The 12,108-nt window shown below is 36.6% G+C and overlaps 1 protein-coding gene across 2 annotated transcripts in view; it reads right to left on the reverse strand.

Annotated features, from left to right (window-relative positions):
* SWT1 (SWT1 RNA endoribonuclease homolog) overlaps window positions 1–12,108 on the reverse strand; it is a 96,446-nt gene that overhangs the window by 12,203 nt on the left and 72,135 nt on the right. For both annotated transcript variants that reach the window (XM_039256609.1, XM_039256610.1), the window contains exons 17-18: window positions 4,182–4,248; window positions 1,285–1,349 (exon numbers count right to left, since the gene is read on the reverse strand). In XM_039256609.1, the coding sequence (XP_039112540.1) occupies window positions 1,285–1,349; window positions 4,182–4,248 (132 nt within the window). The remainder of the gene's footprint in view (window positions 1–1,284; window positions 1,350–4,181; window positions 4,249–12,108) is intronic.

Below are 12,108 nucleotides of genomic sequence, written 5' to 3' on the forward strand. Positions count from 1 at the left end.
GTGTTCCTTTTCTCCTCACATCCTTGACAATACCTGTGGTTTACTGTATATTTTATTTTAGCCATTCTGACAGGTGTGGGGTGATACTTCATTGTAGTTTTGTCATGCATTTCCCTGAGTGATGTTGAGCATCTTTTCATGTGTCTTGGTCATCTGGATGTCTTCTTTGGAGAAATGTCTGTTCATGTCTTCTGCCCATTTTTAAATTGAATTGTTTTTTGGGGTATTGAGTTTTATAAGGTCTTTATATATTTTGGATACTAACCCTTTATCAGATATGTCATTTGTAAATATCTTCTCCCAAGTAAGTTGTCTTTTAGTTTTGTTGATTGTTTCCTTTGCTGTCAGAAGCTTTTAATTTTGATGTAGTCCCAATAGTTTATTTTTGCTATAAACAAAATTATTTTTTAAAAGAATATATATGATACTATTAAGTACATAAGCAGGTTAAGTTGGTCAACATATATTTATTGATACAGACAGCCATAAAGATGAGAATTATAAGCACACATCTCGAAGGAGAGGATGGAAGGGAGGATACACATATAAGGATGAGTAAAGGTCTGTTTTGTCAACTAAATGGTAGGCATGAGTATTTGTTATACTAGTTCTTCTTCGAAACATGGTCTGGGGAAAATCACGGCCTGTGAGGTCAAAGAGGTCAGAGCTATTTTCATAATAAGACTAAGGCACAATTTGCCTTTTGCATTCTCATTCTTGCAAGAATGTGCAACCATTTTCTGATGGCATATGACATGGCATTATCAAAGCAGACTCCATTCAAAAGCAGCTTTGAGGACCCATCTGTCTTGACTTAAACCAGACATGAAGAGATTTGCAAAAGTGTAGAACCTCCCTCTTTCTGTTTGGGGAAAAATATTTTCTTAATTATATGCTCCTTGTCTTAATGTGTAATTGCCTAGTTGTTATTATTTTGAGATGATTAAATATTTAAATTTTTTTCAACTGTAATTTATAATACAGCAAATATAGGTAGAGATGACCTACATAAAAAAAATCTTTGGGGTCTTCAACAGTTTTGTAAAATATAAAGGAGTCTTGAGGCCAAAATATTTGAGAACCACATTAAACCTTATACCTACCTTTATACCTGCATACACGCCAAACTCTTGTGTATGTATGGACCATTACGCATTAATAAAGGTAAGATACAATCAGTGTAGTGAAGACCTACAAAGAGCGCCCTCTGCCGGCCTGTCAAGTGGTGCCATAAAGGGCAGGAGCCTAGGACAAGAGCAGATCTGTAATACGGGAGGGACTTACCGATACTCGGTCTGTGAGACGCAATCATAAAGCTCCTGGGCAGTGAACTGGACATTTTTATTTACCTGAAAAGAACCAAGACGTAGTTATTTCAGATACATATGGAGCAACTAAGCAGAAAGAGCACAGTTAGAGTGACCCATATTCTGAGGGAGAATGTCAAGTTTCCAGAGTTTCCAAGTCACTGGAACAATCAGAGCAGGAACAGTCAGAAGTCTGGTGATCACAATGCTAGGCTAACACCCAACTATGTGTAAAAATACTAGTCCTATTGTCACAACTTAATCTGTTCACAGAACCAGAAGAGATCTGTGGTTCTGGGGTTGGTGGGAGTTACGTAGATAATCTTGTAGATCAAATGGAAAGAAAAAAATGTGTTCTTCATGAAACACTAAATTCTACTACTACTGGCTCTTATCAGTAGATTCAGGCTTCAAGGCGCCTGGGTGGCTCAGTTGGTTAAGTGTCCAACTTCAGCTCAGGTCATGATCTCACAGTTCATGAGTTCAAGCCCCATATCAGGCTCTGTGCTGACAGCTCAGAGCCTGGAGCATGCCTCGGATTCTGTGTCTCCCTCTCTCTGCCCCTCCCCCACTTGTGCTCTTTCTCTTTCTCAAAAATAAACAAACATTAAAAAAAATAGATTCAGGCTTCAACTAGCCTAGCATTTTAGAAGATTTCTAATGCATACATTCAGTATTTCTTTTCTTAAAAAAGCAAAAATATGTAAAGAAGCTAAAATAATTACATTTAAAGGACTACAGTAGATTTGGGGTCATACAGGTAGACGATTTTATTTACTTATTTTAAGGTTTATTTATTTTTGAGAGAGAGAAAGAGAAAGTGGGAGAGGTGCAGAGAGAGAGGGCAACAGAGGATCTGAAGCAGGCTCCATGGTGTCAGCAGAAAGCCCCATGCAGGGCTCAAACTCATGATCACAGCCTGAGCCGAAGTCAGATGCTTAACTGACTGAGCCACCCAGACACCCCTATTTATTTACTTTTCAAGTAATCTCTGAACCCAATGTGGGGCTTGAACCTACAACCCCAAGATCAAGAGTCTCATGCTCTACTGACTGAGCCAGCCGGCTGCCCCAGGTAGACTATTTTAAAAGCAGAAGCAGCCACACCTTGTTTATATCCTGAACATTAGAAATAATTCAAGCTGAAAGAAAAAATTCACTATTCAATTCTAATAACACATGAGTATTATAGCTGACCTTACTGAAGAGCCTTCTCTTTTATTTAAATACTAAGTTTATAAACTGTTAGGAAAGGTCTACTTGAGAAAAAGTTTGATTTACAGACATTTTCTAAAGAAATGTCTTTTTCAAACTATCAAGGTCTCAATATTTAAACTAATATCTTTAAGTTCATAAATATCATAATTCAGATATAATTTACAATATTATAAATACAAAAAATATTATAAATACAAAAGTCCTTGATCATATAAAAATAAGTCATGACACACACTTGGAGGACACAGTGATTGAATCCTGTATTTTTTGAGGCTTACTATTGATTTAGACTATATTTTACTTATGTGCAGGGAAGAATCTGGAAATTAATAAATTCTTTTTTTTTTTATATTTATTTTTGAGAGAGAAACAGAGTGAGACAGAGTGCAAGCAGGAGAGGGGTAGAGAGAAAGGGAGACACAGAATCTGAAGCAGGCTCCAGGCTCCGAGCTGTCAGTACAGAGCCCAATGTGGGGCTTGAACCCACGAACTGTGAGATCATGACCTGAGCCGAAGTTGGACATTTAACTGACTGAGCCACCCAGGTGCCCAAGAGAGATTCTTCTTCTCAGATAACTCAACAAACAGCACAGTGCTGAAATTTTCAGAAATTCTGAATCAGTGATGGAAAACACAACTTTTTCTATAAAACAGGTAACACCACTGAACACTTACTCTGTGTCTGGTCCTGTTTGAGGCACTTCATATATGTTACATTATTTAGTCTTTAAAAAATATCTACAATTTATCTATTGATGTTATTCCCATTTTACAGATGAAGAAACTGAGGCAAAGAATCAAATAGCTCTTTTAAGAGCACACAATTAATAAGGGGTAGAACCAACATTTGAACACAGGTAGTTTGATCCCAGTTGGTGTTCTTAATAGTTACATCCAAAAAGTTAAATAAAGAGCAAACCAGGAGTAAAAGTGAATATGTCTTAAAAAGTTTGACTCCATAAGAAATATGAGACCTGAATATATGTCACATTCCTTCATTTAGAACATTAAAAACATTAAACACACACACACACACACACACAGAAAGAACATACAGGAACATGGGCAAAGAAACTGAAGATCTACAGAATACTTTCCCTGGATCAGCACTGGTGGGTTATGTGATAAACAGCCTTCAAGTTATAATACATCGGAGCCACAGCTCTAAGCTCTACCATCAGGGTCTATTCTGCTGCTACAGAGGAAATGAAATGATAGCTTTCCTCTTCGCTGATCACCGGCTCTCAAATAGAGGTGGTTCTTTCTTCTGAGGGGCCATCTGTGTATGTGAGCTGAGCGGGGTGTAGTCACAATGACTCAGATATTGGGATTTAGCATCTGAGGAGCAGAGATACTAAACACCCGCAGTGTTGCACACAATGAAGAAATGACCTGTCCGAAATGTCAGCAGCACCCCTAATGACAAACAATTCTGTGTTGGGAGAAAGTGTAGGATTATAGAACTCTCTGTTTTTTACCTCAAGAATGAAAGAAAAAGTTTAATAGGTTTTTTGACAAACCTCTGCGGCATTTAAGAATTTAAAGCAGATGTCAGTTAAATAGAATTCCGTTGCATTTTAGAACTCTACCATGTTTATTTATAGTAAAACTTGTTTATGGTGGAAATATGATAAACATGTTAAAATATTTCTCATACCTCATACTTGATTAGGAAGTTATAGAGGGTCTCAACATCTTGATAATTACTGTTAGGGGCCAAAATCCTAAAAAATAAAATAAAAACAAAGGAATGGGAATGGATTAAAAAAAATAATAACACCTTGAACTTTTCCTCAAAATATATCCCTACTGTGAGATAATTTACTGTATGATAAAGTTATTCAAATGTTTACAAATTCTGGTTTTTATTTATCCATTAAAAATTATAAAACCATCAGTTTAATTCAACACAGATCACTTTATTAAAATACTTTTTTATATTTTATGCTTATTTATTTTGTGCTTATTTCTTTTATGCTTATTTATATTGATACTTACATCACCATTTAGTCAATAACCATAAGCATTCTTACATGAAATTTACCTTTTGAGTTACAATCATACATATTTCTCAAAAGGTAGATAGAAATGGGAGGTGCCTTTACACTCCATACTTTCTAAGCAGCAGGTAATACTTGAAGAGTTCTCACAGAAATGCTCAACCAGTCCAAGTGGACAACTGATTAAATTATCAGGCAACATAAAAGAAAGCCTAATAAGAGATTTCTGACTAAGTTCAAATAATACTATTTGACTATCAGCCTAGCGTTCTATGAAAAAGCATGAGTAATCAGTATGTCCACTGCTGAGAATAACACTGATTCATAGAATAACAATGGAAAGGAACATAAATTACATAAAAATATAAATATGTAAGTAACAGAAACATAAAAACAACAAATGGGAACAAGGGAAACATAAAAATAAAGGAAACGGAAAAACATATTTCTCCATCTAGCATTAAAGTACTTTTCTTTTATACTAAGGATTTTTGAACCCTTTTAGGGTGAAGCCTTTTTCTTCTAGAAAATAAAGGAAAAAAAGGAAAGCAGTCCTTTTGTTACGGTATAGTGATGATAAGCCTTGCCTGCCTGCCTGCGTTTTCTAGATGTGTGACTTTGGGTGAGTAGTGACTTCTTTTCCTTCTCTGTTAATGTGGATGGTAGCAGTTCTCACTCCATAGTATTAGCAGATAAAGACGTTCCTTAAGAAAAGTCTTTATAACAGTGTCTGACAGCCAGCCAGAACTATATATATATAATCAATTATAATAGTAACATAACAACTATGACCATCTAATAGTTTCAGGCCACAGAATAACAGCACAGTGATCTAACTAATGAGAAATCAAGCTATCTCAATTGATTCTTAAAATCCAAGTGCCTTTTACTTACAGTGTCTCTAGGTCCTCACATGCTTGATACCTTCAGCCTTCAGAGTTAACTGATCTCAATAACCTTAATTAAGTCTTTAAACTATTTGGTTTTTATTAGACTTGTGGGAAAGCTTTTATAAATCATTTTCTCAAGATACAATCAAATTTTTAAAGGGGCTATACTCCTTTGGAGGAGATACATACAAAATATAAAAATCTGCACAAGAATACTAGTTTCATGGAAAAAGCCTTTTTTCTTCCCCCAACAAGTAATTTTAAAATACAAATAATCTCTGGAGCACCTGGGTGGCTCAGTAGGTTGAGTGTCCTACTCTTGATTTCAGCTCAGGTCATGATCTCATGGTTCATGAGTTCAAGCCCCACACCTGCTGTTAGCACAGAGACTGCTTGGGACTCTCTCTCCCTCTGTCTCTGCCCCTCCCCCACTTGCACTTGCACGCGCGCGCACGCTCTCTCTCTTCCTCTCTCAAAATGAATAAACTTTAAAATACAAATAATCTCCTAACCAAAAAGATGGTCTGGGGAGAGAAGGATAGTATGTAAGGGAGAATCCATAAATAATTCCTTTTAAATAATGAAAACAAAGCAATCTAGACAAATTAATCTTTCAGAAAGGCAATGGAAGAAAATAACATGTCCTACTTTTGTAACCAAATGTAAACAAACTATCAGTAATGTGGATATTCATTTTATAGATCTGGATTATTTCCATAAAAGAGGATAAGAAAATTAGATGTAACAAGATGCTTTACATTAAAAGCCTTAAAAATTCCAAGCCAGTATCACAAAAGAAAGTACTTTACCAGAGAATAAAATGAACATTTCTCTGTCCCGAAATCCTTCACAGAAAAATTGGTTTTAGGTAAATCAGTCATTTATCTATAGCAACAAATCATATCCAAAATAAGAAAAAAAGAAAATAATTACATCATCCTACTTTTCTGATTAGCAACAAAGTGAAACAATTTTAAACTCCCAACTTGTTTTCTTTCTTTTTAATTTTTTTTAATGTTTTATTTATTTCTGAGAGAGAGAGAGAGAGGCATATTCACATACAGTGCAACAGTGGTTTCAGAAGTAGAGTTCAGTGATTCATCACTTATATACAACACCGAGTGCTCATCACAAGTACCCTCCTTAATATCCATCACCCATCTAGCCCATCTCCCCACCCACCTCCCCTCCATCAAGCCTCAGTTCTCTATTGTTAAGAGTCTCTTGTGGTTTGTTTCCCTCTCTCCTCTTTCCACCCCCACCCCACCCCAGCCTTTCCCCATATTCATCTGTTTTATTTCTTTTTTCTTTTTCTTTTTAAAAAATGTTTTATTTATTTCTGAGAGAGAGAGAGAGAGAGAGACAGTGTGAGCAGGGGAGGGTCAGAGAGAGAGGGAGACACAGGATCCGAAGCAGGCTCCAGGCTCTGAGCTGTCAGCACAGAGCCCGATGCGGGGCTCGAACCCACGAACCATGAGATCATGACCTGAGCTGAAGTGGGATGCTTAACCGACGGGGCCACCCAGGCACCCCCCAACTTGTTTTCTTTTTAACAGTTTTACTAAGGTACAGTTTACATACCATACATTCATTCATTTAACAACTCAATGATTTTTAGTAAGTTTACAGAGCTGTACAATGATCCCCATGATCTAATTTTAGAAAATCTTCTTCACTGCAAACAGTTCCCTACTGCCCATGTGTGGTCACTTTCTGTTCTTGCCTCCAATCCCAGCCCCAGGCAGCCACTAAGCTACCTTCTGTCCCTATAGTGTTGCCCTTTCAGATTACATTGTTTTCTGAGTTTGTAAGTTCTTGCCCATCTCATGGTCACAAAGCACAGCTGTAACTATAAATGATATCATACTATAATTCAGAGTCCAGTGGGGGAGTCAAAATCTAGTGGATAACAGCTAAAGCCCACAATGTATTTGTTAAGTATAAAAATGCAAGATGCATACCAAAGATGCCCAAAAGTAGAACAAGAGACCCTTTATTCTCTCACTCAACAAATATTTGGGACCTACTACGAGCCAAGCTCTGCTCCAGGCCCTTAGATACATCAGTGAACAAAAAGACAAAGACGCATGGTAGACCAATGCATCATAACTCTAAAGGGTTTGTGAAAGAAAAAACTCCTGACCGAGCACTAGAAGATAACGAAGGAAGAAAAATATTTCATTGTTATGCATTTGACAATCTCTTCCCACTTGTCAATTACTACATGTAAACAAACAAGTTTAGAAGTTATTCTAACGATGAAACACAGGAATTTTAAGTTTCTAAGGAAGAAGTCATTTGCTCCAAATACAAAGATTTGATTATCTCTAAATATCACAAAATTATATTCTAATGAAGAAAGGCATATTGGTATGTCAGTATCATTCACAGATAATATTACTTTTATAATCAGACTAAAACTATACATACTATAGTTTTTACTAGGCTATACATTACAAAATTCATTATAAAATGTACTACTCTTTGTCCCTTTAATTTAAAATTTATGATTCTTAAAGAATGTTTTGAGGTAAACTGAATCCTAATCGGACAATCTTTATTAAAATACATTCAATTTATGGGGTGCCTGGGTGGCTCAGTCAGTTCAGTGTCTGACTTCAGCTCAAGTCATGATCTCTCGATCCGTGGGTTCAGGCCCCGCATCAGGCTCTGCGCTGACAGCTCAGAGCCTGGAGCCTGGTTTGGATTCTGTTGTTACCTCTCTCTGTCCCTCCCCCACTCATGCTCGGTCTCTCTGTCTCAAAAATAAATAAACATTAAAAATATATTGAATTTAGTGTTGAATTTAGACTTCATTATGTCCTATGAACTCTGAGTTTATGAGAACGGAATTTGGCCTGGTACTAAAATAATTGCCAACTTTCACTAACAAGAAGTACAGTTTGTTGAAAATATATAAAAAAATAAATGGGAGAAAAATGCTTTATGGACCTCTATGCCTTAGTAATTCCCCACACAGAAATTCTTGAGCGGTCAGCCTTCTCTATAGCTTTCTCATTTTGTATTCTTATACAAATGTGAAAACAAAAGACACTTATAATGAAAGTCCAGAATTATCCTCCAGTGGCAACTTTTAAAAATAACAGAATGAAGAAATTCCCCTTAAAGGAAATGAAATACTTTTTCAGAAAATGGCCATTTTTAATTTATAAAAATGTCCACCTTTGTCTTTTCAAGAGAAATTCACAATGATCAATAAGTATTTATCAAATGCATACTATTTTCTCAAATGGGTATTTTACTAAAATGATACTGGGGCGCCTGGGTGGCTTAGTCGGTTAAGCATCCGACTTTCACTTAGGTCATGATCTTGCGGTTCGTGGGTTCGAGCCCCGCGTCGGGCTCTGTGCTGATTGTCAGCTTAGAGCCTGGAGCCTGTTTCAGAGTCTGTGACTCCNCTCCCTCTCTCTCTGACCCTCCCCTGCTCACACTGTCTCTCTCTCTCTCTTAGAAATAAATAAAACATAAAAAAAAAAAAATTTTAAATGATACTAGCTATGGAATAGAAGAGAAAATTAAAAGACATGGTTGCCTACCTTCAAGTTGTTTGTAACCTGGAAATTTCACTTTGGATTTCTGGAATCAGGATTAGGGAACAGACCTCTGAAATAGGATGCAGTCCTCAGCTCACAGATTATTTATAAACCATATCTGATCTGAATCCACTTTGGTTTCTTTTAGAATAGCATCAATAACATATAGTGTCTTCCTGAACACTTACTCAGACACTGCCGCTGCCTTACATATTACATACATCATCTCTAATTCTTTTAACACCACACTCTCAGTTACATGACCTTGATCAAATTATCTCCCTTTCTGCACCTCCACTCCTCACCTGTGAATGGGGAGAAAGTAGTAAATATTACCAGTTTTCAGATATAGAGACCAATGGTGAGATTGTAAAAATCTGCCCAAGATTATAGAATGGTGGTAGGTATCTCTATCGGTTTGACTCTGAAGCCTGTGCTTTTCCCACTAAGAAAAAGGATAACCACCACTATCTTCTTGCCTTTAAATGATTTTATAAAGTCAATGAAATAATCTTTTAAAATAGCTAAAGAGGGACACCTTGGTGAATCAGTAGGTTAAGCATCTGATGCTTGATCTCAGCTCCAGACTTGATCTCAGGGTTGTGAATTCAAGCCCTGTGTTGGGCTCTGTGTTGGGCGTGAAGTCTATTTAAAAAATAACAGTAATAAAATAGCTAAAGAATTTTAAATGTAAGCAAAGAAATGCTTTAATTTGCTGTTTACCAAATGTTACTGGTAAACTGTTCTTTGTATGTTCAAACACTTGATCTTTGTAGCTGTTACAGCTTTCTCAAAGCCACAAAGGAAATTAGTACCAGAACCAACACTTAACAGAAGCCCTGACACGTAACCACAGAAGAACTTTGAGTTTTCTTTTTAATCTATGAGCAATTAGCATTAAGTAGGCAACATGTTAATCTGAATTACACAAATTTCATTTCCATTTTGTCCAATATCAATATATCTCTTTAAGAAAAAAAAAAAGACTATCCAATCAAAATTTTTAAAAAGAAGTTAAGGAGTGCCTCAGTCAGTTGGGCATCTGACTTTGGCTCAGGTCATGATCTCACTGTTCATGAGCTCGGGCCTGAAGCCTGCTTTGGAGTCTGTGTCTTCCTCTCTCTTTGCCCCTCCCCACTTGTGCTCTGTTTCTCTCTCTCTAAAAAACTAAACATTAAAAAAAAAAAAAAAAAAGACAGAAGTGAGGCGCCTTGGTGGCTCAGTTGGTTAAGCATCCGACTTTGGCTCAGGTCATCATCTCACGGTTCATGGGTTTGAGCCCCGCATCCGGCTCTGTGCTGACAGCCAGCTCAGAGCCTAAAGCCTGTTTCATATTCTGTATCCCTCTCTCTCTCTGACCTTCCCCTGCTCACGCTGTCTCTCTCTCTCTCTCTCAGAAATAAGTAAAAACATTAAAAAAAACTTTTTAAAAAAGACAGAAGTTAATAGAATGTGACTAAAATTAAAAATCAAACAATTGCATTAAAATGGACTAATTTTTAAGTTACAATTTTGAAAACTGAAACAAAACTCTTCTCCTAATTAGGAAAAATAGAGCAACAGACTCAGGAGCGGGAAAAGAAGTCTAGAATATTCAAGTTTTATATCTAATTCTAGACATACAAAAGAAGAGAGAGCATGTTCTTGGATATTTATAAATCATAACTTACATCCCACAGAACTGAATAAATTATGTTCCCTGCTGGCAAGACAAAGTTTTACATTAATACAGTATTTTAAATAGTTTTGAGAGTGAAAACATTAATATGTTTATTTAAAAGTAATTATATGGCTTATTTCATTTAGCATAATGTCCTCAAGGTTCATCCACATTGTAGCAATACCAAATTTCCTCCCATTTTAAGGCTGGAATAATATTCCATTGTATGTATTACACCATCATGCATATCCATTCATCTGCTGGTGGGCACTTAGGTTGCTTCCATCTTTTATCTAGTGTGAATAATGCTGCCATGAACATGGGTGTGCAAATACATCTGAGACCCTGTTTTCAATCCTTTCGTGTATATAATTAGAGTAGTGGCTGTCAGAGGCTGAGGGAGGGGGAAATGAAGCTTTCAGAGGCTGGGGGAAGGGAACAGTTTTAGTTGTGGAGATGGGATGAAAGTTACAGAGGTGAAAAGTTAGAGAGATGGATGGTGGTGCGATGGCTACGCATTACGAATATATTTAATACCACATTAATACGTTTTTAAGTACGCTTAAAAATGGTAAAGATGGTAAATTTTATGGTGTATTTTGCCAAAATAAAAAAAAAATCAGATTAAAAAAAGTAACTATACAGACTGAAAAGGTTTGGTTATGGCATTATTTGAAATACTTGTTTTACATTCTCTAGGCTAAGAACTGATTCGAGGCTTAACTATTATTATGAGCCACTGTAACGTCATTATTGGGGATAACATAATTTATTCAGCATCTAACCAGTGCCAGGAACTGAACAAATGCTATTTCTAATCTCTGCAATTTAAGAAAGGAACTATTAAAAACTCCATTGTCTAGATTAGGAAACAAATACAAAGAGGTTAACCTATCTTGGTGACAGTAAATTGATGGAACTAAGATTCAACTGCTGGTTCAATTCTGACTCTCAGAGCTCTGTTTTTTAATGTTTGTTTATTTTTGAGAGAGAGACAGAGCAGGAGCAGAGGAGAGGTACAGAGAGGGAGACAAAGAATCCAAAGCAGGCTCCAGGCTCTGAGCTGTCAGCACAGAACCCGATGTAGGGCTCAAACTCACAGACTGAGATCATGACCTTAGCTGAAGTTAGAGGCTTAACCGACTGAGCCACCCAGGCGGCCCTCTTGTCATTTTAATATAGTGACATACCTAGACAATACTACCAAACTGGATTTTGCTGATGATTTAAGTTTTATTACTTATAAACTGGGTGAGAATTGACCACATTGACAATGAGGAAACACTCAACCGTGAAAAAAGTCTTAGGTCTTAGAGCATACCCCCCTTTTTTGGGTCACTTATTACAAATAAAATTGAAATCATATGTTCTCCATCGTTAATTTGGTGAAATCAGCTATGCAAACAGGAGATATCCATCAGCCCTAAATTTTGAAAAAATACCGTACATAATTAAAACTGGTAAAAAGAAGGGTGCCTGA

Source organism: Hyaena hyaena, unplaced genomic scaffold (genome assembly GCF_003009895.1).
Source record: "Hyaena hyaena isolate Hyena2069 unplaced genomic scaffold, ASM300989v1 scaffold_580, whole genome shotgun sequence".
Classification (NCBI taxonomy): Eukaryota; Metazoa; Chordata; class Mammalia; order Carnivora; family Hyaenidae; genus Hyaena; species Hyaena hyaena.